The 27,974-nt window shown below is 36.3% G+C and overlaps 2 protein-coding genes across 2 annotated transcripts; both read right to left on the bottom strand.

Annotated features, from left to right (window-relative positions):
• On the bottom strand, positions 1–23,768 carry LOC120257638. Its single transcript, XM_039265072.1, has 4 exons — positions 21,919–23,768; positions 17,763–17,878; positions 17,480–17,571; positions 1–372 (listed from the first exon to the last, which is right to left on the bottom strand). Exons 1-4 carry the CDS (start codon positions 23,634–23,636, stop codon positions 265–267), a joined length of 2,034 nt encoding a protein of 677 aa, XP_039121006.1. The 5' UTR covers positions 23,637–23,768; the 3' UTR covers positions 1–264.
• On the bottom strand, positions 23,643–26,548 carry LOC120257640. Its single transcript, XM_039265073.1, has 5 exons — positions 26,383–26,548; positions 24,546–25,060; positions 24,205–24,424; positions 23,703–24,088; positions 23,643–23,647 (listed from the first exon to the last, which is right to left on the bottom strand). Exons 2-5 carry the CDS (start codon positions 24,970–24,972, stop codon positions 23,643–23,645), a joined length of 1,038 nt encoding a protein of 345 aa, XP_039121007.1. The 5' UTR covers positions 24,973–25,060; positions 26,383–26,548.
• Between the last annotated feature and the right edge of the window lie 1,426 nt (positions 26,549–27,974).

Below are 27,974 nucleotides of genomic sequence, written 5' to 3'. Positions count from 1 at the left end.
TTTTTCCAATAAAAGCTCCTTGCTTTACAGTAGAATAGCCGTTTATCCAAATTCACACATGAAACACACAAGGAAATTGCTAAAACTCAGCAATACATCATCTCGCATATAGGATGTTGTTTCTTGTACTTTAAAACATCAAAAGTTCCATGGAAAACCAAACAGAGCACCTGCAAGCCACATTTGCAGTAATGATCTTGCATACTATTTTTCGGTCCTAGTACTCCTAGTTGAGAGAATGAATATAAGAGACCGGAAAATAGTTCAGAACCCGAACTTCACCCTCTGCTGAAGTTTCCCATTGAGTTCTTCATTCGTAGGCACTTTGCTTGAGCCCTTCACAGCACCATCCCACCATGATTTCAGTTCATCCTGTCAGAGGAAACATCAAATCAAACGAAGAACTAATTCAGCTGAAAAAAAAAATAGAGCCGAAAGGGGTGATTTGAAAGCAGGGATTGCAATTTATATTTAAATCATGCTGTTAAGACTATATTCGTGTTACAATGAATTTTTGCACAAATATGTATATGAGAACAAGGATTTAGACTAGCTGTAAATTTATCAACTTAAGAAGAACTACAAATAATGTTACCAAATTGATTTTGTGCATAAGGCTAACTAGTTAACCTCATTAAGGCAAATTCTTATTTCTTACAATCAGTTCTATGCACTTTTAAATGTGTTAACATAATTGCTGAAATACTATCCCATAATTTGATCGTTAAACCATTAAAACATCAAAACTAAGCCTAGGCACCGCATTGCATCACAAACATGTGACATAAGATAGTTCTTTAAATTATATTAAACTCAGTTTAGTGAAATCTCCATTAATGCAAAATAATAATAATAATAATAATAATAAAAAAGTTTCATCATGACTGTTATCATGGCATCAAATTATTTCAGCATTTTGCAATAGTTTTACCTTCTACATTTAATTAACTGATATTAAAAATGTCAAAGAACCAACTCCACACTTCCATCTAATTTCATTAGTAGCCAAGGGTACTCATTTAGCAAAAGCACAGGAGTTTGTTTCTTTTAAAAAATAAATTTACGCAACTACAGCCCTGACGTGGGAATCACTAATTGTTTTGGCCTCTGTAGTAAAAAATATATATATCCATTTTAGTCTATAAACTAGATAGATTTGTTCGTTTTGACCTTAAAGGCTCGAAACTTAGAGTAACTCATCATCTCATGTCGATTAATTTGTAAAATATAAAATTTGAATATAACAACTTGGGTTTTTCATTCTGTCATCTTAAGCTTTTCGATTGTAATCTGCCCAAATAATAAATTTGGTTTGCATATAACATGATATCAAAGACTGGTTTATTTGGTTTGTTTGCAACATGGCTAGTTAAAATAGACTAGCATGTATCAAGGGCCATATTAAAGAAACTAATGTATAAGGCTGGGTTTCTCGTCTTATAAGCTTAAGCTTTTGGGTTAAATCAGGCTAACGTTAATATGTTTACTTTGCATCTAACATGAACAAACAAATATATCTAGTTCAAGGGCAAAAATGACCAATGGGTGTCGGTCCAAGTGGTTGAGGCTTGAGTCACTTAAACAAGTAACTTTCAATTCGAATCCTAGCATATGTGAAAAACACTTGTTCAGAAAGATCTACCATATTATAAGGTACCCAATGCCTCACCCTGCTCTACATGTCAACAACCATAAATAAAAAGCAAAAATGAACATGATTTTTCTTAAGGGGTTGCAAGCAAACAATAGCCTCAATCGTACAGACACTAGTGCTTTTTGTTGGTTTGGTGGCCAAACTTTGATCCAACCCATTTTATTATTACTAGTAAAGACATGGAGGAAAATGCAAAAACCCCTAAAAATTAAATAGGTGCCCATTGAGAAGGCAACCATTCTGAGGGAAAAACAAAAAAAGAAGCATGATTTTTCTCCACTGCTTGCACCAGAAGCAAAGAAGACGAGGTTGTTGATTTGCAGCATCTTTTCTCCTATTGAAACCTTTTCAAATTGGCAAGTTTTTTGGGAGCAATCTCGGGGGGTAATTTCTCTAGTTTTTTCTTGGTGTGATCATTCAAGAAGGGGGGTTTCTAAAGATATTGTTTGCATTTCTCCGTTATTGGTGATGATCTCAAGTATGAATTTGCTTGAGGATTTTTATACTTGCTGATTTTGATAGCCGATTTGATTCGAACTAGCTCTTATGCAATGTGAGTTGAGAATAAAAATACTTTATTATTTTATCTTAGTACTAAAGCGATTAAGGCCAACCCTAGTGTAGACCAGGAATAATCAAGAAGCCTCTCCAGCAACTCGAACCCTAATTGCCACTGCATTGCCCTCATCCACTGTTATAGTGACATAAGTCATGATCATTACTAGAGGAATATCTCTAGGAAGCTCTATCAGTCAATCATTTGCAATAAAACTCAATTGACACAAGTATATTTTGCAGAAGATGATGATGACAACTATTATCAAAGGTCATATATTGGAATTGTTAGATTTTATATTTTTGGTACTAGTGGGCCCTATATGGGCTCTATATGGGCTTAGGGGTCTTACACCAAAAAATCTCAATTAGTGGCTCAACCCCTATACCTATATATAAACTCATTACACTTCTATCACACAACCGATGTGGTACTATATTTCCAACATGAATGAAACCCTGCCGTCAGAATTTATCTCAATTAACCCAACAACTCCTAGGACACCATGCTTTTGATTGAGTCTACGTCCTGAATATGAGAATTGGATGGTAAATGATCAACTGCTTATGTGCTGGCTATATGTACCTATGACAGGCTGCCACAATGCAGGTGATGGGAAGCTTAACCTCAGCTGATTTGTGGAGAGCATTAGAAAATCTCTACGGTGCCCACTCCAAATCAAAGATGAACGCTGTATGTACCAACATTCAAACAACAAGGGAAGGAAACATGTCCATGGATGAATATTTGCAGTTGATCAAGTCATGGGCAAATACTCTAGCCATTGTGGAAATCCTTATCCTGAATATCTAGTTATAGCAAATGTTTTGTTTGGTCTCAATAAAGAATATATGCCCGCTATTGTCCTAATTGAATCTAGAGAATCAATTTCTTGGCAGGAACTTCAAGATATTTTATTGAGCTATGACAGCAAATTGGAGCATATGAATGGAGGAATGTAAACCTTAAGCACACAATCTACAAATGTTGCAACAAGTAGGGAAGGAAATCCTAACCAGGACAAAGGAACTGGGCATGGGCGAATCAACAATAAAGGAGGAAATAGAGCCTCATTCTCTAATAGGGGTCGAGGTGGTCGATTCCAGGGTAGAAGAGGAAGATATAATGCAAGCAACAAACCAAAATGCCAAGTATGTGGCAAATATGGTCACTTGGCAATTTATTGCTACAATAGGTTCGATGAAACCTACATGGGAACATCACCTTCAAGAAGCCAATCCAAAGCAAACCAACCAGTTACACTCTTAGCAACCCCAGAAATAGTAGAGGATGGACATGGTATGCAGGTAATGGAGCAAACAATCATGTCACTAAAGATGCTAGAAATCTAAATCAAAAGACAAATTATACTGGTGAGGATTCTCTCATCTTAGAAAATAATAACCAGTTGAAAATCTTGCATGTTGGTAGTAATCTTATCAATTCAAAGATTGGCAACAACCTAAAACTAAGAACCTTCAACAACAAAGAACTTAATCAGTGTTTCAAGACTTACTTTTGATAATAATGTATATGTTGAGTTTCACCAAGATTGTTGTTATGTGAAGGACAAACAAACAGGGATGGTGCTGCTAAAAGGAACACTTAGAGATGGCCTATATCAACTTGTTCCATCAAGCTTGAAGTCGTAAAAAATTTCTGCCTTTTTCTTAAACAAACCAGAGTCAACCTTTCATCCAATTAAGAATAAATCTCTGGCGAATTCCTCTCTATCATTTGTCAAATGTTAATTCCAATGTTTCTTTGGTTTCAACCAAGGAGATGTGGAATAGGAGATTAGATCACCCCTCAAACAATGTGTTAAACCTAGTTTTGGATTCTTGCAATAAAAAATTTCAATGAGTAAAAAATTAATTTTCTGTGATGCCTGTCAATATAGAAAGCCACATAATTTTCCTTTCAAAAACTCACAAAGTAATGCCAAAAACCCACTCAATTTGGTTCACACAGATCTATGGGGACAGCCCTATAGCTTCAATCTCTGGCTACAGATTCTATGTTGTTTTTATTGATGATCATAGCCATTATACATGGCTATATCCCCTAAGACACAAATTTAATGTTTGTAATGCTTTTATCTAATTTGAGAGAAAATAAAAAGTATTCAATCTTATTTTGGAGGAGAATATCAAGCCCTTTCCAATTATTTGAAACAGAATGGTATTGAAATTAGATACTCCTGTCCCTATACCTCAGCTCAAAATGGAAGGGTGGAAAGAAGACATAGGCATATCGCTAAGATGGGTCTTACTTTACTAGCCCAAGCTAATATGCCACTGAGATTTTGGTGTGGAGCTTTTCAAAATTCTGTGTTTCTTATAAATCGTCTTCCAGCTTTGGTTCTAAATGGTAAATCACCATATAAGGTGCTTAACAAAAGAAAACCAGATTATTTGTTCATTAATGTTTTTGGTTGTTCCTGCTCCCCTCATTTGAAACCTAACAAAATCAGAAATTTCAGTTTTACTGTGTTAAAAATGTCAATCTAGGGATTAGTGAACAAGGGGTATAAAGTGTCTTAGCTCGACAAGAAAAATCTACATCTCATGACATGTGGTCTTCAATGAATCTGAATATCCATTTGTGTCCCAATTTCTTAACACTAAACAACCAAAAAAACCGATGCCAACATCAGCAAATTCATGGTTCACTTTACCAAGTCCCTCATCCACCCAAAGCTTAGAGTTATCCCAAAATAATTCAACTTTTGATAATAGCTTGAATAGATCATCTTCAAGTGTTCCTATTGCGACTGCATACCTGCTATTTCGTAGCTTACATGGTGCCCAAGAAAGTGATCTCACAGATCATTCACATCAAAATGTACTAGAGCCTGAGCAAGTCTCATCTGGTTCAAAGAAGTTCAAAAGGAAAGAACTAGTGATCTAAATGAAAGTGAAGCAGTACTTCCAGTCTCAGTTGGCTCAACTCATCCTATGGACACAAGGTCAAAAGATGGAAAATTCATGCCAAAAGTTTATGAAAGTGTTGTTGCACAAGCTCAACAGCAAGTAGAGCAACTACGACCTAATAAACCAGAGAGTGAAGAGCAGGCTCTGAAAACAAAGTGGCCTGAAGCTATGACACAAGAACTTACAGCATTTTCAAGAAACAAGACTTGGGCATTAGTTCCTTACAAGGTAGGAATGAATGTTGTTGGCAGCAAATTGATGTAAAAAGTTAAGTATAATGCATATGGGTCAGTGCAGAGGTTCAAAGCAAGACTAGTAGCTAAAGGATATCATTAAACACCTAGAATAGATTTTTCAGTGACGTTCAGTCCAGTTGCGAAAGCTTCTACTATCAGAGTTATCATCACAATTGCAGTCTCAAAAACTGGCCAATAAAACAGTTAGACATCAACAATGCATTCCTTAATGGAAAGTAACATGTGTGAAAGTAATTTGTGAGTTAGTGAAAGTTCTTGGAACTCTCACATTTCTTGGAACTCTCACATGTCTTGAAGTTGTCCCCTATCTAATCTAGTGCTTTGTCTTGTTCCTAGATTATTAAAATCTCTCTATCTATTCTCCATGTTTCCAACTGTATTTTTTTTTAGTAACTCTATGCTAGATATATGTAAGAAAAGTTTGAGAAAGGATTATGATGAAGCTCTTCTAGTCTTTGAGGAGTAATGTCAGCAGTTTTTGCAGAAGTTTTTTTCTTCCTTTCTCTAACAACATGATCTAGTGTTTATGAACCAACTAGAATGTTTTGTTGATGCCAACCGACCAGATTTCATTTGCAAGCTAGACTAGGCCCTATAAGGATTAAGGCAGGGCCCCCGGGAATGGGTTGACAAGCTGAAAGAGACCTTAGTTCAATGAAACTTCAAGAATTCAAAAGCTAATTCATCATTGTTCTTCTTCAGGTCAAATACTCAAATCATTTTGGTATTGATTTACGTAAACGATAAATTGGATGGAAATTTTGCTTTAAAGGTCAAAGAACACTACACTATCCTTTGGGTATTGTGTATACCTTGTGAGACATTGGTTTCTTGGTCCTCAAAGGAACAATCAGTGGTAGCACAGTCGAGCACAAAATCAGAATACAGGTCTCTAGCTTAAGAGACAACAGAAATAACATGGATTCAAGGGCTCCTTAAAGAGTTTGGTTATTCATTGTTGGCAACTCCAGTGACATGGTGTGACAACATGAGCGCAAATGCACTTGTTGCTAACCCTGTATATTATTCAAGAACAAAACATATTGAAATAGACATTCACTTTGTCCGTGATAAGGTGCTAAATAAAGACCTTGAATAATGATATGTTTCTTCACATGATCAAGTTGCAGACTGCATGACAAAGGCTTTTGCTCACTCAAGATTTAACTTACTGGTCAACAAACTCGGGGTGACAGAGCTACCCACTCGTTTGAGGAGAGGTGATAAGAAAGTAGTTTCTCCCAGTTAACACCAACAATGACACACTCATTTTTTCATTTAGACTTGGTCTTCTCAAGTTGTTACATATTGTTAGGTGGATAGAGTTTCTACACATCGAGTTGTGATCAGCATGATTGCTTGTCCATTTTCTTGTTTCTGCTGTTAAGCTCTAAATCAGAATGATTATAGAAAGAAACATTCAGCTCTTATGCAATGTGAGCTGAGAAAATAAATACTTTATAATTTAATCTGGCCTATAGGACCTTGCCTTGTTTGCAGATCTAGCGGTGTGCTTCTACTCAGCTCCAACCGTTCACAGAAGGTAGGACGACCTACACGACCTCGTCTTTTTCTTAGATCTAGCCATATGCGCTTCTTCTTGGATCCAACCACACAGCAGAGGTTCTCCTTCTTCTTCACCTTGCTTCGACGGTGATCAATCACATGGTAATGCTATGGTTTTCAGATTTTTTTTATAATTGAGTTTTAATTTACTCTCTAGAATTGGTATTTGTTTCCTTTGTCTCTCTTTTATTAATTTTTTGCCTTGTTCTTGACTGTCTGTTACTTTTTTTCTTTTGTTAACTGTGAGTTTTGTTTTATTTTCTTTTCCTCTTTGTTGTCAATTCATGTTAGCATTTCTTTCTTTGGGTTTTATTTTCTCCATTAGTAGTCTATTCAAAATTTGAAATTGTTTACCATTTTTTTTTTGTGGGGGCCTTTTGCCTTTGCTCTTGCTTGTCAATTCTGGTAAGTGGTATTTTCTTCTTCTTCTGGTTTAATCAGTAGTCTGAAAGTTGTATTGGCACACACATGGATTATAACACAGAGCCAAAAGCAGCATTCTCTCCTACCGACCATTTTGATGATATGTCTTCTAGCAAGAGAAATGCATATGACAATGCCTTTCCACTGATCTATGTTTAGCCTAAATTTCTACATATGTGTCAACAACAAGCCTACCATAAAGAATGAAAGAGAAAACAAGTGCAAAGTGATATCAACAATGATGCAATCCATGAATTGGCGACTACTATTAAAGATGTATTAAAATTAGTTAAAAATGGCCAATGATTAACGAGCTTGAACCTTTGTCGGAATGAACAAGAAATTTTGCGAGGTATGGGTGAATAAATTTTTGGCTTCAGTTGGCCGGGACCTATAAGGTATCAAAATGGTAAGAAATTTTTTATTACAACATTTATCCCTCTTACTTTCATTTTGTAATCCCAATATTGTAATTTTCCCTAAGACTTGCTTGTCAAGTCTTTGTTTTAATTTTGACATTCTCCGTTTTCTTTCTTTTCTTTTTTTTTTGTCACAAAATGACTTCATCTCGATGGAACTTAACGGGAATAAATCCCGATAAAGGCACGGATCCTTTGGTTGAAAATGCTTAGGAAACAAAAAAACCCGCAATTGAATCCATTGATATAGCGGTCGGATCTTGTTGCACTTTTCTAACTAATCACACACAGAAAGGAAGATGAGAACCGTAATTCAAAAAAAAAATCTAATTCTAAATCTCAATTAATTGCATACTCACTGAGGAACTGCACCCTATTTATAAGAAAATTTATGGGGCTAATTACTAGTCTGCTCCATCATAGACTTGACAATTTTGCAACTACGAATTTTACACATTATTATGTAAATCCACACATTTAATTTAGATAATTAGGACCATATCCAAAATTTATTTAGATCACTACAATTAGGTCCTTTAAATTAATGATAGTAATATATGTACACAATTAAATAATGCAATCATGTACGTCTACACAACTTAAAACATATATTTTATTAGATCCCTACATAATGTGTAGTCCACATCCCAACACATCTTCCTTAGTGTCTTTCCTTGCTTATGGTGAAGATCATGCAATTTACAAGCTACTACTTTTGTTTCTAACTTTTGACCATATATGCTTTTCTACCTAACTTGTTTTTACTTATGTCTATTGGTATATTTTTCACATGTTTAAGGTTTTTATTGGCAAAAAAACCTCTTTTGAAGAAACATTTGGTAAAATACAACTATCATATGGATCTTGATTGTCATCAACTGGTGTATCTATTACCTGTTGAATAATCTTTTCTATTATAGGTGAATCCATTACACTATCAGTTTTACTATGATAGTTAAAAACTGCTCAACATCAATTGCATATCTATACTGTAGAGTATAAATAACTTCTTTTAGTTCATGTATGTTTTCCTTTTCACCAACTTGCTCAAAAGCCATGCTTTCTTATGATCGGATTTCGTAATGTGGAAAATAGTTTGCAATAAGTATTGTTGAGATTTATTGTATGTTTTTATATTTGCAGGTTTTTCAAAAGCCTATGGGCAAATAGGTAACAATGAAATAGTTCAGGGTTATTTTTATACGAGTGAGGTGTAAGGCTCTATATAAGCCCAAAAAAAAAAATTATCAATGAGAAGTAATCAAAAATTAAAAACAATATCGTATCAGAGATGGGTTTGATTTAGCAAAACCCTAACGAAGATCTGCTGCCACTACAATACCGCCGCCCATCTCTTCCCTACTCGGCCACCACCTTTCTCTCTTTCCGTTAATTGAAGTTTGCCCAGTTGGGGGGGCCGACACCCCACTAATCCCGAAGAAGGGGTTGAGATAAGTTTGATTTAGATCTTAATGTCTTGAAGGACCAAGATTGTGTCAAGAAACGAAAGAAAGGTTGAATGAAAGGGATCTTGATCTTGTGGATGAAGAAGATCGAGACTGGGTCAAGTTTAGAAGAGGAAAGAAGTCACGTGACATTTGTGTGATCTAGACTTTGGTACTTGAGATTGATCGATGGAGGATATTATGAAAAAACAAAATGAAACATAACTCAAAACCTTGCTTCTGGTGTTTGGTCGGTGAGGTGAGGGGTCGACACCGGTATATCCACAGCCTATGAGGCTAGATCTTCCTCTTGTAAATCTGAAGCTTGATGGACTAGCCACGTAATTGAGTTGGTCATGTCAGATCGAGGCTGCTCTAGTAGGGAAGAGGCTAGATGGATACCTGACAGGAGTCAAGGCTGAGCCAACGAGTGGAAGCGCTAAGGAGGATGAGTGGAGGACCACACACGCCTTGCTTTACACCTGGCTATTGAACTCAATGGTTCCAAAGGTTGCTTCATCAGTGGATGGTATTTGAAAGGTAGAGGATATTTGGGTGAAGCTGAAGAAGACCTATGCTGGGGTTGAGAACCACATGAGGGTGTTCCAAATCCAGCGCGACATAGAGGCGGTGGTGCAGGGTGATAGATTTATTCAGGAGTACTCCATGGATCTAGAACAGCTGTGGAAAAATCTTGATCATTTTTCACATATATCGAGCTGCAGTGATCTAAGGTGCAAGAGCAGGAAGTTCAATGCACAAATGAGGACTATGCAGTTCTTGGCTCATCTAAACCCGGCCTTTGATCAAAGGAGATCAGTCATTCTAGCCCAATCAAAGATCCCTTCATTGAATGAGGCTGTCTCTGCTATGATACAAGAGAAGAGTCACATGAGGCTACACTCTGAGTTGAGTGGACTTCCAAGTGTTCGCTCAGCTTTGGCTACCTTGAGCTCATGTATGACAGGTGCGCAGGGGGAGACCCGCAGGTGCTACAACTGTGGAAAAGTGGGCCACCTGAGTAAAGCTTGTCCAAAGCCACCTAAAGAGCAAGAGACAGGTGGACGAGGGCAATCTGGAGGTCGTGATTGTGGTTGTGGACGTGGGGGACATAGAGGAGACAGAGGTGGAGGTTACCGAGCACATCTGATGGTAGATCTACAAGTAGAGAAGTCAATCCTTACTAAGGAGCATGAGCTCTTCGAGATGCTAAAGAGGAAGCAGAGAATGGTAGGACATGGGGGAAAGAAGAGCATGACAGATGAGATATCTAGATCTAACTCCAGGGGTAATCTTTCTACTTTTGCTCATTCTGCCACAAGTACTGCACATGCTTTTTGCCTCTATACCTCCCACTAAATCACTAGAATGGATCATAGATTCTGATGCATCTCGACATGTGACAGGGGCGTCTAGTGAGTTCACTTCTTTCACTCACTTCACCCCTCCAGAAAGTATCCGAACAGCGGATGGCACAGCCCAGCCTGTGGTTGGTAAGGGTATGGTTAAATGTACCGATTTAGTGACCTTGTCCAATGTATTGCATGCTTTCTCATTTCTAGTAAATCTATTGTCTATCAATGCTATTATCCTCCAACTAAATTGTGTTGTTTCTTTTGATATTCCCAAGGTGAACTTCACAGAGAAAGGGACAGGTCGGAGACTTGGGGCTGGCACGTGGCATAGAAGATTATGGTACATGGACAGAGAGGGGATGGATTCAGCGTTGATATCTTTAGTAGAGGGGACAGGAGTAGGAGTGTCTGGGATGACTGTAGAGGAGATGTTTCCACGGCATCATCGGCGTATGGGACACATTTCATTGTTTGTTTTGAGTTGGTTGTACTCTTCATTATATGATAGGGTAAATAAAGAAAAGTTAGTTTGTGATGCTTGTGAATTAGGAAAACATACCAGAAGTTCTTATCATAGGTCTGGGAATAAGAGTTCTGGGGTTTTTAATCTTATTCACTCTGATGTGTGGGGGCCTTGTCCAGCAAATACAGTCAATGGTTATAGATATTTTGTGACTTTTATTGATTGTTTTTCTCGTGTTACTTGGTTGTATTTGATGAAAAATATGAATGATATACTTGCTTGTTTCAAACCTTTTACAAGGCAATACAAACTCAATATGGTGCCATGGTTAAGGTATGGAGATCCAATAATGGAACAGAGTACACTAATAAGGCATTTGGGGAGTACTTGTCTACACAGGGGATACATCATCAGACTACTTGCCCATATACACCGGCACAGAATGGGGTAGCAGAACGGAAGAACAGACACCTTCTAGAGGTAGCCCACTGTATGATGATATCGATGAATGTCCCAAATTATTTATGGGGGCAAGCGTCCTTAACAGTTGCTCAACTGATCAACAGGATGCCCTCGAGAATATTGGATTGGAAGTCTCCCTATGAGATGTTGAAGGGCGATAATGGAGGAGTTCCCTTGAAAGTGTTTAGATGCGTGTGCTTTGTGAGAGACAACAGGCCAATAATGGGGAAGCTAGATCCTAGAGCAATCAAATGTGTTTTCGTAGGCTATTCTACCATCCGAAAAAATATATATGTTGGAGCCCAGGAGAAAGGCGATTGTTTATAAGTATGGATGTGACTTTTTGTAGTCTGAGCCATACTACCTCTTGAGAGTAACCTCATCCTTTGGCGACTCGCCAAATTGTGGAGAAATAAGGCGAGAGGGGGAGAGAAGTGAGGGAGAAAGCTGATTCAGTTAGAGATGGGATCGGGTCCTATTTTGAGGGAAAAATCGGCTGAGGATGAGCTGGAAAACAAGGCTAAAATAGAGGTGATAGGAGAAGGAGGAGGAGAAAATCAGGCTCATGGGAGCTGAGAGTGTACCATAAGAGGAGAAAGGTGAATGTACCTATGCCTACAGTGCCACTCGTGCCAAGTTCCTTGTCTCGGCTTTCTCCAACTCTTGAGACACCTACATCATCCAACACAAACCTAAATGATATGATTCCTCTCTTCTTCTCCTGTGATATTAAGGAGGACTTCTCGCAGCAATGTGGGAAATCCTCCTTATCGTTTTGGGTTTCCACATAATATTGACCAGTCTGTTCAATACTCTAATCTATCATCCACATATGGAGCATTCATTGCATCTTTGGACATTGTCTCTATACCCAAGTGTTGGCAGGTAGCAAAGGAGGACCCAAAGTGGAAGGCAGCCATGCAGGAAGAACTAAGGGCTCTTGACAAAAATTGCACATGGGAGTTAGTGTCACTACCATCTGGGAAAAAGGCAGTTGGATGCAAGTGGGTCTTTTCTGTGATGCAAAATCCATACACGCAGGTTGAATGCACAAGGCACGCTTGGTGGCAAAAGGGTACAGCCAAACCTATGGCATCGACTATGATGAAACCTTCGCACCTGTAGCGAAGATGAGCACAATCCGGACGTTGGTCTCGACTAGCAGTGAATGGTGGGTGGAAGCTACACTATCTAGATGTGAAGAATGCATTTCTTTATGGGGATTTAGTGGAGGAGGTATACATGGATATACCACCAGGATTTGGCACAGACCAAACAGTGGGCAAGGTCTGCAAGTTGAAGAAGCCTCTTTATGGGCTAAAGCAGTCCCTTTGAGCTTGGTTCGACAAGTTCAGAAGAGCTATGATAGGTATGAGATACCAGCAGATCAACGCTGACCACATTGTGTTCTTTCGACGAAAAAATGAGGGTTGCGTTACTATACTTGCAGTATATGTGGATGACATGATCATCACAGGGGATGATGAGAAGGAAATTGCCCAACTAAAGGTGATACTAGGCAACGAATTTAAGGTGAAGGATCTTGGTTTGCTTCGATATTTCCTTGGAATTGAGATAGCTCGAGCAGCAGAGGAAATGGTTCTTTCTCAAAGGAAGTATACAATTGATCTTCTAACGGAGACAGGTATGTTGGGGTGTAAACCTGCGGTTGCACCGATCAACCAAGGGTTCAAGTAGAGCGCAGAGGCCAGAGAACCAATTGATCGCGAGAGATACCAGAGATTGGTAAGCAAGTTGATCTATCTGAGTCACACACGTCTTGATATGTCTTTTGCAGTGAGCGTGGTGAGTCACTACATGCATGACCCGAGGAAGGGTCATATGGAGGCAGTGTACCATATCCTGAGGTATTTGAAAAGTGCCCCTGGAAAGGGGTTGATATTCAGAAAGAATAGTCATGTGAGCATTGAGGGCTACTGTGACTCTGATTGGGCTAGCTGTTCCGATGATAGGAGATCCACCTCGGGTTACTACATCTTTGTAGAAGGCAACTTGGTCTTTTGTGGCTAGATCGATAGTGGAAGCAAAGTACAGAGCTATGGCTTTGGGAGTTGCAGAGTTGTTATGGCTAAAAGGTATGTTGGTGGAGTTGAAGCTGGATCAAGGAGTCAGAATGAAGTTGTGGTGTGACAACAAGTCAGCCATAAGCATTGCCAACAACCCAGTGCAACATGATAGGACCAAGCATATCAAGATCGATAGGTTCTTCATCAAAGAGAAGTTGAATAGTAGACTACTGGAGCTAGGCCATGTTTCAACCAAAGACCAGGCAGCAAATTGTCTAACAAGAGTGCTCAATTCGTTAAACTTAGCTAGAGGATGTGACAAGATGGGCTTAGTGGATATCTTTCGTCCATTTTGAGAGGGAGTGATGAGATTTATTGTATGTTTTTGTATTTTCAGGTTTTTCAGGGGCCTATGGGCAAATAGATAACTACTGAAATAGTCCAGGATTGTTTTTATAAATATGAGGTGTAAGGCTCTATATAAGCCCAAAAAAAAAATTATCAATGAGAAGTAATAAAAAATTAAAAACAATAGGTGTTGTCTTCACATCAATGTTCAAAGCTGCATTGATAAAAATTAATAGCATCCAATATGTTAATTTTTTCAAGATTTGTTGTTCCTACCTAATTGTATAAAATATAAAATCTCCCTCTAAATAAATGAATATTTATTTATTAGTAAATTAATTAATTATTCATCTATGGTAAAATAAATAACCTACATCAAACAATAATTCTTCTGGTCCTACGAGTATTATTTTATAGAGGTTTTACTGTATGTGGTGAAGATGGATTTGCAATTATTTGATATTTAGACTAAATGTCTAGGTTGTTTGATTGATTTGAATGTGTGAATGTGTGTGCTAGCTTTGTTTTATTTTTTTGCTCGTCTTCAGTAACCTATGTAATATCTACTGAGTTTAGGATGTTGTTTCTTTAATTTCTTAGGTTCAAATATCTTTGGTGCAAACTTATGTTAGCAGGTTCATGCACATTCACATATACTTCTTCCTGTCTCTGGCTATTAAATCATGTCTAGGTCGTATGATTGATTTGGATATGTGAATGTGTGTGCTAGTTTTGTTTTATTTCTCTGCTTTGTCTTTAGTAAACTATGTAATATCTACTGAGTTTAGGATGTTGTTTCTTTAATTTCTTGGGTTCAAATATCTTTGGTGCAAACTTATGTTAGCAGGTTCATGCACATTCACATATACTTCTTCATGTGCCTCTGATTATTAAATCATGTCAGGCAAATGGTGGCATCCCAGTTGAGAACTTTTTTTCACAGTATATTAGAAAATTTACTTCTTTGTTTTTACGTTTAATTCATTGAGTCACTTGAAATTGTGGGTGCCTTTGCCATGTAGAGTGAATATGAATGATATGCATGAGAGATTGAGGGGAAAAAGACTTGTTTTTGCCGGTGATTTGCTTGATAGAAACATGTGAGAATCTCTCCTTTATGCGTTGAGGAACTCTGTTAAGGATACAAAGAAGGAGATCAGGATGCCGAGAAGGCAAGAATTCAGAACTAAATGTTTTTATTCTTTCTTGTTCAAGGTGTTGTTGCATGTTAATTGGTTTGTGTGACTCAGTTTTCTTGTTCAATGTGTAACTTCAGTGTATCGGATTATGGTTGAGTTATTTCAATCACCATTCCTTGTTCGAGAGTGGGAAATGCTAGATAATAAGGGGTATAAGAAGGAAACTATTAGGCTTGATATAGTTAAGAGTTCCTCTTCCAAGTGTAAGGATGTTCATGTGATTGTGTTCAATATAGGACATCGGTGGACTCATGAGAAAACTTTCAAAGAGTAACTAAATTTTAGTTGCCAATAATTTTAATGCCATGTAATTGTTTTTAAATTGCTCAACTAAATATGTTTCAATGCAAGAAAGATTATTACCAATAAGGCATCTAAGTGATTGGAACAATCAATCGAGGACACTGACTACATCAATCATCCCTCAGTAAGCTATTAATTGCCACCAATAGTGCTTCACTTGCATGCGAGGTGGCAACACCAGGTAGTAGAGATGGCAATTTGTACCCTACCCGACAGGTATACCCGTACCCGTACCCGGTCAAAGAGGGTATTACCCTCTTTGACCGGGCATCTGACTCGGCACTGGTGATACTCGTTAGTTTTTGAGCGGATGCAGGTCGGGTGAGGGTATGCCCTACCCTACCCGTGCACTTTCTACCCGTTGAAGAGGAGTGCAGGTGCGGGTTTTTATATATATATATATATATAATTTTTTTATAAAACTAAACATTTACTCACAATTTACTCAATATCTATTTTTCATAGTGATTAATTTGAAAAATAATACTTCAAATTTTTCTCTTAATATATTATTTTTAAATTTTATTTAATTTCTATATTTATATTTGATAATATTATCAAAATTGAATTTTAGATATATATTAAGAATCATAATTAAATTAAAAAATAAACAAATATAAAAATGATAAGAACATCCTGAAAAATAAGATACTAATAAAAAATCAATTGGATATAACTTATGAGAATTACTTATAATGTTTTTTATATTCAAAATATTACTAGATATTTATAAAATTTGAAGCTATATAAAATATAAATAGTAAATATATGAAAAAATTTTAAACAAAAACCAAGATGGTTAAACATGAACAAAACAAAAGGTAGAATTACCATTGAGTCCTAAATAGACGTCATTTTTATGTGATTATATAATTTAAGATAAACAAATATATATCAACTTGTAATTTTGAATTTATGGACATGTGTTTAAAGATTGTAATATAATGTATAATTAATTTATTTTTATTATTATTTAAATTTAATTCAATAATTTGAACAGCGGGTAAGCGGGTACCCTGCGGGTAAGGGTAAGGATATGATTTTTTTTACCCTGAAGGGTACGGGTAAGGGTACGGGTATGGGGTAGGGGTTACGGGTACGGGTAAGGGTTTTGGCATACCCTACTCATACCCTACCCGTTGCCATCCCTACCAGGTAGACACCCAACTGTGTTTCGAGTTACTATAGTTTACATATTTAAATTATATATTAAATTAATGCAAAAAAACATAATTATATATTAAATTAGTTTAATAATTAAATTAATATGTAGTTAATTATTTATTCTGTAATTAATAAATACCTACTTGGGCATTTTATAATTAATAAAAACTAATAATCACCTAGGGTGGGGTAACCTCGCCATGGTGTCCATATCCTCTAAACATCAAACCTAGCACAAGTTTTTTTACAAATTCCTCCAACCAAACACAAAATACTATAATTTTGCAATCTAAATACATTCAACCAAACACTAAATTCAATTCTCCCGTATTTTCAAATACAAAAATTTACAAATGCACTTTAACTAGAAATCCACTGCATTTTCAACCAAATCTAGTCAAACACCACCTTATCTTCAAATCTCACTTTTGTTAAAATTTTGCAAATTGAAGATTTCGGGCTGCACTCACTATAGGCACTATCCCAAATACTAACTTTTATGGGAAATTGGAAATCCATTCCACACTTTCATCCAAGAAATTCAACAATAGATTTGCCATGAACTCCGTATTTGAAGATCTCCAACCTCTAAATTCCTCCAACCAATGCCTAGAGACTAGAATAAAAAAATCTCAAGAGATATAGGCTTACGTCATTATAGAAATTACTTTCAAGACTTTTTGAATTGTTACCCGGCATGAGTTTGACTAATAACAGAAGTCAGGACAATGATCCCAATCATACATACATGCAAAGAAATGGACAAATAAGGATCATTTCCCAAATCCTAATAAGTCAAGACTAAATCTGAGTAATTCCAGAAGATAATATAATAAAAATGATTATTTCTCATAACAACAATTGAATGAAAAAGATGAATATGATGCATAATATAAAAGTATTACCTCTGTGAATCCATGGTTGGATATAAACCGACAATCCACCGAGCATTGGGAGTGCCCAATATTTACAGAAATACAGTACTTTGATCTAGCACCTGCACATGTTGCAAATAAGAAAATAATATGACAAGGGAAAAAGAAACAGTGTACAATAGTTCTGATTTGCAAAAGCACTTCACAGCCTAATTCTTGCATACATGATTCCTAATTAATTAAATTGTTCATACAAACATCATTCACAATGTAGCAGACCAATATTTGGACACAGCAAGGGCAGTGTTCTTACCACAAATTCTTGCTACACGATATCCTGAATGACCACAATCTTCATCCCCTTTTCCAACTCGGAGTCGCAAGAAAAAACCCTCAAGACCAACATTAGAAACTGGAGAATTCATCAATCTACAAGAAACATAAGACATAAAAGCGGTCTCATAAGTAATGAAGGGCATTTGACCAACCAACACATTATAATAAATTTTCAACATAATTATTCTAACGAGTATAAAATAACAAAACGTCAAATGAATCTATGTGAATCTTGGTTTAGGTTGTTTTCCGTTAGATATTAACTCTCATTCCAAAAGAAATATATATATATATATATATCAAAGATTGGACAAATGCTGTTGAGAACCAAGTGGGATATAAATAACACATGCTGTTCCTGTAAAAGCAAGTGTTTTATGTATTTTATTTGTGATTCCGGAACCTGAGAAAAGAACTGAAGAAATGAAGCATGTGCTTTTCAATATCTACCTACAGGAATAGATTGAATATATCAAAAATGCATCAGATAGAATTCTTCTCATCAAACTTACCATCGTGTTTACTTGCTTATGCCTCTAAAGTAAGATTGGAAATTCTTTATGCAAAGATATTTGATATGCGGTGATCTAATGGATAGCTTATGAAGAACTTCACTTTCTTAGTAAAAAAATTTATAGACACATACGAAACCTTATATCTGATTTGACAATATCTGTGTGTAAGGGCTTTGAATTGGAGAGAAAAAAAATGAAATAAGAGATGGCCATTATAGGATGTATTCTAGTGAACATCTATGTGGGAAAAAAGATCGTTTGATTTATTGACATGCACAAATAGCCTGAACAGTAGTCAAATAAGGAAAATCTAAATGTTACTGAACTTTTTCAGAAAAAAGTAAGGCAATACAAATTTAATATGAAGGTATCTGGTTGTGCTAATATATCGACCCAAGAGCATTCCAAAAGATTCTACAAGATTTGGTCTACAATATACGAAATATAATAATAAATATAAAGTTCATTCCACTATAAAAGTTGCGAGATTATATTTAGTATAATATAAGATGAGAGAGACATTTAATATTGTTGATTCATGCCCGTCAAAGGCCAACTAATTCATTGATCTAAAGGATGAATTGACTTAAGTTGTTTGCCAAAAAGGATAGACAAATAATATAAGAAATGGCACATCTAAACAGGATCTGAAATTCATTTACTCACTGCAAGAGAACATATAACAAGATGCATTCATAGGTCATATTCATTCTAACATGTATGAATTGATTTGTATCAATATGACAAAAAATGTGTTTGGAAAATGCTAAAGTGAATAGGGATGGACCCATACACAAGTTTGACGACAAAAAGGGAATTTATTTTCAAAAGATCAAGAACAGTTGACAGATCACTTCAAAAACAAGGAATTCAGATTTTCATCCTACAAATCCATTTTGCCGTTGGGTGAACTGGGGATATATCATGACTCCTTGTGATGTATGAAAATGCATTTCAAGAAAGCATCAAGCCTAAATCAGTATAAAGTGAATTTTAGAATTTGGAAGAAAAAAAAAGAAGTCCTATCGACATTTTCACATCCTGACAAGCTCCTGAGGATAACTCTAGTTTATGTTCATGTCACTTTCTTGGTAAGGATATATGACCAAATAATACTTTTAAAAAAGTCATTTATTTGAGAAAAGATCACACCTAATACCCAACATAATTACAAAAATTCTCTTTCTATAGATGATTGCACTCAACAGCTGGTCAAACTATAGGGGAAGGGTTATGAAGGCCAATCGATAAGTTCCACGGTATGAAATATTTGGTCAAAACCCATCATGGGTGCTTAGAAGTTAGGAATACAAAGTGCTTAAGTTGGCCAATGCAGAAAACTCAATATTTTTTTGGAGGCTTTATGGCAAAGATATAGGTGATATTACAAAATGGTTTTTTCTATAGAAATTGCCGTAAAGCCGCACGATAAAATAAATAACTCCATAAAACTTATAGTTGCTTCTATATTCTTGTAAAACCAAGATTAATAAAGATATACCTTACACAATTTATTAGGTGGAATTTCCAAGATACAAAATGTGTTGTGGTGGTCATGAAGGAACTACAATGCAAGACGAACAACAGTTACATCTTCACTAGATTCTAGCAAAGATGACACAGGAACACAGCTTTGGTATTTGCACTTAGGGCATATAGGTCAACATGGTATAATGTATGCTCATAAAGATACCTACTGAAAGGAGTATAGTAATCTACACGACGAAAGGAAATTAAAGTGTATGCTTTGCAACAATGGAGTTAAGTATTTCATAAATTTCATCGATAAATACTCTAGAATCTTGTTGTATTTCATCATAAGAGAAACATGAAGAATGAAATACAATATCAGTAAAAGTCAAGAAACAAACAGGAAACCATGGCATGGGTCTGATGGATGACAAATCGGTAAACGAAATAGATCTATGGAGGTGATTAACCTCTACAAGAATGAAGAGAGTTCATAGCACAGGATGAACTGAACACTACTAGAAATGCAATTATTAGGACCAAAAACTTTAAAATATCTTTTTTACCATCACCTCCATGATTAGTAGATGCAAGTTTTAAAATTTGAAATGCAATTATTGGGACCACGAGATTATCTTCTAATCAGAACATATATGAGCATTAAATAGTTGTTGTTTATCTAGAGCAGGTTCAATCCCATCTTGGGTGTGGAATGAATATATCAAAAACCAACCCAATCCCTAATTAAAAAAGAGTTCAGCTTTCTAGAAATCCACCCGAATCCAGTCAAAATCAAATACACATGTCCAATAATGATGGGGAAGTGACCGATCTGATCCATTAAAATTAACATGACTAAACTAGCTCCACTTTTAGTTGATCAATACTTAATTAGGATACAGAAGTACTTTTGGACCAAAATCAAATCATGTATCAAGCTCAGCACTAGTCATGACAAGCATGGTTGGAGCTTAATAACCTAACTATCCTAATTTTTAAGAAGAATTCATGTTGTATTTTGGTTTCAATACAGAAAGATATATTTTTATCTGGAAGTAATTCTCATTTTACTACTGGGGAGCAAATTTATCAATTTTTGAGGTTTATCGATCTAATCTCTTTCATGAGTATGAGAGTATCTACTACTTCAAAAATGCAAATTGAAAACATGTTAGATTTTATATTTTGGTACTAGTGGGCCCTTATATGGGCTTTATATGGGTTTAGGGGTTTTACACCAAAAAGTCTCAAGACTTAGTGGCTCAACCCCTATACCTATATATAAACCCATTATACTTCTATCACACAACCGATGTGAGTCTATATTTTTCAACACTCTCCCTCAAGTTCAACTCGGTCGAACTTGCACTGGACTCTATACACTGAGAGGTGCATTTTACATGGACTATGACACTACTTGTGTCTCGGAGGTCCCTACACACATGGAGGTCATACACACATGGACTTGTACCACATCGTTGGCTCCACTATATTTCTCTGATACTATATTAGATTTTATATTTTGGTACTAATGGGCCCTTATATGAGCTTTATATGGGCTTAGGGGTTTTACACCAAAAAGTCTCAAGACTTAGTGGCTCAACCCCTATATATATAAACCCATTATACTTCTATCACACAACCGATGTTGTACTATATTTTCAACAAAACACAAGAAGCTAAATGATTTGCACCAAAAAGGAGTATTTTATAGACTATAGTTAGATAATAAATAGAGTGATTTCAATAACAAATAGCAAGTTCTTCTACCAGTTATAAGTCAAACCTATATTCCTTAAGAGTAGCAGATTAATGATGAAAGAGGATAGGAATGGAACATATCTGCAGAATAATGTCATAAACTGGATTTGAATAGTTCTACATGTGGAAGGAAATCAATATAGCAACAGGAAATATATACTACAGTAAATTAGTTTTCAAGAAAATAGGATTATTGCGACAGGTAAAAATAAATCTTGCCTATAAATCCATAACAGCAGGAATTTTACATTTGAAAATGCTGAAATACGTATTAAAGTATATAAAATAATAGCATTGTGAATTATACATATAACTTGCATAATTTCTTCATTTCAGACTTTGGTGAGCATCTAAAAGGACAACTTAATCTCTATAAATCCACCAAACCTGATGACATCTGTGCGGGATAGTTGAAGCTGTCTTATCATTTGAAAAGTTCCACTTGGCTCTTCACCTGCATTTGCATCAAACATGTTGCAAATTGCCATGGAATGATCCATTTTTAACACATTATTCATATTCAAGGATGAGCTTTGGTAAGCTTTTGAAGTACTTTCTCGCAGATTTTCTTTTATTGTATCTGATGGTAAGCCCTTCTCATCAGGTGATAAACTTAAAGGAACTGCAAGTCCAGTTTGCTCCCTAGCTGAATTGCTTTTCTTATGTGAAGGTGCATGGTCATTGAAGAGCTGATGTTGCTCTCTAACTCCATGCCACAGTACAATCCTTCGATCATTATTTGCATGAATGTTCTTTATTTTTGAAGATTCAAAGGGGCATGAAATAGCCCAATGGTTGAAACCAAAACAACGAATGCATATGCTCAGAAAACCATCTGTGTTGTCGTATGAATTCAGGTCTCGTAAAATATCTTGTAATTCAGATTCAGTGAGCTGTGGACATTCTTTTAAGCTGTGGCCAACCTTGCCACAAAAGAAGCAAGTTCCAAGCATAGATGTTTTGTCATTCATAGTTTTTGCAGGTGTTATATGTTTGATGGCATCCAACCTTCTTGCAAAGACTGAAGCCATTGGCTCTGATTTGATTAACTTTTGCGAGGGTATTTTACAGTTAAGCTTAGATTTTGAACTGCCGTCAGCATTTGTCCCATTTGAACCATCCGAATCACTGTGGCCCTGAGCTTTTAATGTTCCACAAGCAAAAGATTTTTGTCCAAACGGAGATGGGCAAGATTTCTCTGTGATCTTAGTATGTTTCTCATTTGATAACTCAACACCGTGGCTACAATTTGCTGGTTCTGGTATGGAGACAGAAACTTTTGGTAAAAGTCTACTGATCCATAAGCTCTCCAACAAAGCACCTCTCTTTTTGGATACCAAATTTGAGGAACCATTCAGAACAGAAGGTATTGTACCAATAGCCTTACCCTCAAGAGTAGTTGCCAGAGCTTTCTGCGAGGAACTTGGAAAAGATTTGCCATAACGGGAGAAATTTCCAATATTACCCACTGCCTTTTCATGGCTCTTGCCCGAAGAAATGTACATGGTGTTCAAAGGCAGTGCCTCATCCACACAAGTAGCCTGCTTGAGATTCTCATTTGAATGGAGAGCTCCAGTTGGTAGTTTAACATCCTCATGACAAACAATTCCCTTCAAAACACTATTAGTCGCCTTACTTGATGTTCCAATTGCATTTTGCAAGTTAGAATCCAACCCATCTGAGCCCACCAGGCCAGCACCAGTACTAGCTTGTTCCCGATCATCTTGTTCGCTTAACACATCAGCTACTCTCTGAGAATCCAGATCTTTTTGTGCTCTGTCTTGGATCAACAATCTGGGACTGTGAAGAGAATGAAAAATTGATCCAAAACCAATGTTTGTGCAGGAGCCTTTGTTAGTATCATGTGCTATGGGAAGAGGTTGATTCAGTGGTTTCTCTTGATAAGACCTTGAAAAGCCATTGGTCATGGTCGATATCCAATTCATAAAAGAGCTCTCCTGTTTGTGGAATGAACCAGAGCAAAATTTGTCTTGTGCTTGAGTTTTTAATCTTTTATTTTCTGAAAGATGATTCTGGTTCAAAAGCCAACTCTCTTTTCCTGGTTGAACTGACTTCCTTACTATTACTGCTTTCGACACTCTCATGGCTGTCTACACTGTCCTTAGAAACATTGTCCCTACCATTTTTATGAGAATTAATATGCCCATTGCCTTCTGAATGACTTCTATGACTTTCACTTTTGTTCAGTAAACCCTCAGTTGGAGCAGATTTTCCAAGTAGAGAAGCTTTCCTCAATTCAGCTTCATGCTCATCTGGAGCTTGTGCTGGTGAAATATGATGAACTTCATTTCTATCTTGCAAATCAACAGCTTCTCGCCCAAACATAGCCTGCTTCCCAAGTGACTGGAAGTTATCGGCACACTCAATAACTCTGGTACTTATATTACTTCTGACATTTTCTGAATTTAAACCCTCATTAGCAACAGTTCTTGGGTTTGATGGCAACTTCGTAACAAAGTTATGCTTTTCTGAAGAATAATCTTCAGCTTTGCCTTCCAAGCCCAGCAAATTATCCTTTCTTGTTCCAATCGATCCTCTGAAATGTTGGATAAAATTAGAGATGGGTTCGCATTCAACTTGTGCTGAATTAAGTTTGAGATCTCCAGGGCCCTTTTTATTATCTGCAATTTACATGGTCATGAAATAAACAACTTAGTTGCTCGATAGTAGAGAAACAACCAGAGGATTTTTATTTTCTGTGTACCTAAATTGAAAGCCTCCGGCATAACTTCAACTGCCGATTTTGCATTCTTCCACACTTCATCGCCTCTTGAAATGCTTTTGGAGTGCAAGATCTCTTCATTTTTGTCTTTTTCCGGATTATCTAAATTTACACTTGTACTTCCAAATTGTCCCATATGCCCGTAAGATCCTGCCAAGTGAAGTGTTTATGTCAGCAAAGTAAATCATTATGATTACAGGGAAAAAAAATTACTTTAATTGAAGAGATTCAGCAATGTAGCTCATTTCAAATTGTGAGGATCATTTCTTACTCGAATGTTGTTCGTGGATCAATGTCAGAGAAATTGGCTGCATCCCAGCAACACTCTGAGGAGGACTTGGCGGAGCTTCTCTGTTTGAGTTCTTGCTCTCAGAATTTATTTCCAACTGAACCGGGTTCAAATTCCTATCAATAGTATCTTGTGCTTTACTACTCTCACCAACATTAGGACATTGAGGCGGTAAAATCATTATGTTGAATGATTCTGCATTCCATAGAAGAGAAGCCTTTTTCTCTGACAAGCTAGAATTAGCGTATTTAAGACTTAAACCTTTTTGTGGAGACCACACCAGTTCAGAGAGAGGATTAGTAGTAATGAGTACCATGTCCGTTCTCGAATTTGCATTTGCACCTGCACCTGAATCTTTCTTCAATGAGATCTCGGCAAACTTGCTCGATGTTTGTTCCAGATCTGCCATTGTCTCCAAAACCCAAATTCTATATCTTATAACTGATACTCATCCAAGTCAGGATCCCCTCATCCACGCTTCAACTTGCAAATCATGTCTATAAAATTACAAACGCATGTCAAACTCGAAAAAGCTCAATACGATAAAATATATGGAACCTCTAGCTCACTAATGGGTTGCAATATATTCAGTGTGAGCATGATCTAAATTCAAATGAACTATTTTATAAACCAAAATCTACCATTAAAAATTCTTTAGCCTTTCTTTGATGATCAAGTAAAAAAATTTCTGGAATATACAACGCCGCATACCTCTGAGATAATCTGCATGACTACAGAAGAGAAAGTGATGAGTATCAACTCTTCAAGGGAGATGAGTAGAAGGGTGAAAAGGACTAATAGAAGCTAATGAAAGACATGTTGCAAGGTAGCACAATGTTCAAATGCCAGCAGGTTCTGTTATTCTGTTCAGGGGCATCCATGGGCAGGATATATATGTGTGTGTAAACAAGATATGTAAATATGCGTACCGACTCTTTCCATAAAGAAAGAAACTATATCATATATCAACTCACTATGTTTAACTATGGCAAATCAGCTTCCGGTAAACCGTATCTATGGAGAATCCACATTTAAAAAACTTCAAGCATATTCGAAGAACATCCAATAACATATGCCACTCTAGTTCAAGAAAGAGTCTTGTCATATATTAAAGGATGAAGGATCATCTAACACATTGAAACATTTATTCTTTCTCAAACCCTGAACAAAAAGAGACTATTTTCATTTTCTCTCTCTCTCTCTCTCTCTCTCTCTCTCTCACACACACACACACACACACAAAATAAAAAAAAAAAGAAATCCATAATGGTAAAAAAAACAATGAAAAAAAAAATTCTACCTAATTAATTAGTTCACATCTTGATTTTTATGTTCGCTTTATTTTTATAAACAGAGAGAAAATTCAGTAAACTTGCGCATACAAACAGCACAAATCATTCATTACATCCATTATCAGCTAAAAAGAAGGGGGAAAAAATAAAAATGGGCGTATATCAAAGTCATAACGCCCAAGAAAAAACAACAATTTCTTTCACTAATAAATTAGATCACAAATTAAGTTTTGCATTTGAAATTACAGAAATTTTAAGCTTGTTCAATCCATATTAATGTGCACTCGCTGCAATACCCTCAAAAATAAAAAATAAAAAAAAGCAAAAAATAAAACAAAAAAAGCACAATCACTAAACTTGACAAAATAAACACCACACAAACATATCCACTGCATCCAATTTCAGCAAAGGAAAAAACCAACCTTTCAGAACCATCATCATCATATTTGAATGCTTAAACAAAAAATTAAAATTAAAATAAAATAAAAAATAAAAAAGAAAATGATTCATAAGCAATGGGACCATACCTTTCAACAACACATAATCTCAAACATTCACAAACAAAACACACTAGCTCATCAAGACACCTTGAATGAAAAAGAGGCCAAAGAAGAAGAAGAAGAAGAAGAAGAAGAAGGGTATAGTGATGTTATGTGTGGGTGAGAAAGCAACAACTGCCATTTGTAGCACCTGCAAAACAGCTACTGCTTTGTTAGGACTTCTCTCTTTGCCTTTTTGGAGGCCCAATTGTAGAGGTTACGGTTGTGCCACGTGGACAGCCACTGGCCTCTTGTTTTTCTTTTGGGGGCCCTGTATCTCATTTGTGCGCCTGATATTTTTTTTAATGTCCGCTCCTCGTCGTTTTCTGGGATGAATATTTTCCTTTTTATTTAATATAGCCGGAGCCTCAAAAAGTGTTTTTTTTTTTCTTTTTCTTTTTATTTTTTAGTGTCAACTTATACACGTGATCAAATTGAATTATATACAGCTTAAAGTCATTTGCTTAACAAGATGTTTAGTTGGTAATAAATTAAAATATATAAGTGAACTTATAGTGTCATACCCACCCCTTCTATCGAGGTAATTGTGATACCCATTAATTAAAAATTCATTTTAGCTAGAGAACTGACACTCCTAAAAGACCAAATCAGACTTACAAAACACGATTAACAACTTTTAAACAAATTACCGGTTCAAATACATAGATACAATAAATACAATTACTCCACATTCTGGTATAGCAGCTACAAAATCATGGCACCAACAGTAGAAAAGAAAAGGGATCTACAGCAACCCTGAATCAACCCTGATTGGCTCTACTCGCACAGGCAAACTAGTAGGGTCTTGCTCCTACAACTGCAGAACATTTAGTTGGTCGATAGTTGATCAATAATTTTAAATAATTAAATGTAGCGTATACAATATATAAAGATCAATTTTTCCCAAATAACTTCCAACTTTCACAAATACCAGAATTTTGGCAAAATATAACTATAAAGAGCTTTTGAAACATAAATTCAACATAAATCAACATCAAATCAATTTTTCTCAGAAAATACAAATTTTTGTGAGAGACTACCCTCCTAAGAGCGATAGATAGGTCTCACCCCCTCATCATAATCCAAAATAACAAATAAAGTAAAATCCGCCCTCAAATCATCGGCCGAAAAACACTCCCCGACTTAGCCTATGTTGCATCTAGGTTGAGAGCCGCCAAAACCACAACTTTAATATAGTACAATTAAAGGAAAGCAACATGGTCTAGAAACCTCTCTAAACCTTCGCCGTGGCCGCGACTAGGTTCAGAGCCGTCAAAGAACTCATGTTCTTAACGTTGACCCATCAGTCCACCGTGTGGTGACCCCGGCTTCCCGATGAACATCCAATCATGGCTCTGCACTCTCACCTGAACAAGACCAATAAGTCTGCCGGTCTTCCACGCCACCTCAATAGGCTAGCCGTGAAAACTGCCTACTGCAGTAAGATGTCACCAACAAAATAAATACAAGCATGCATCTCGCAAACGAGGAGTCCACAACCAGGACAAAAATCAATATCCAAAATATCTATCATTTCCCCACAGAAATGATAAACACATGCATATCCAAAGATTTTAACA

The sequence above is a fragment of the Dioscorea cayenensis genome, unplaced genomic scaffold, assembly GCF_009730915.1.
Source record: "Dioscorea cayenensis subsp. rotundata cultivar TDr96_F1 unplaced genomic scaffold, TDr96_F1_v2_PseudoChromosome.rev07_lg8_w22 25.fasta BLBR01002243.1, whole genome shotgun sequence".
Taxonomy (NCBI): domain Eukaryota; kingdom Viridiplantae; phylum Streptophyta; class Magnoliopsida; order Dioscoreales; family Dioscoreaceae; genus Dioscorea; species Dioscorea cayenensis.
Note: the sequence above shows the minus strand (reverse complement) of the source record. Positions and strands in the feature narration are given on the sequence as shown.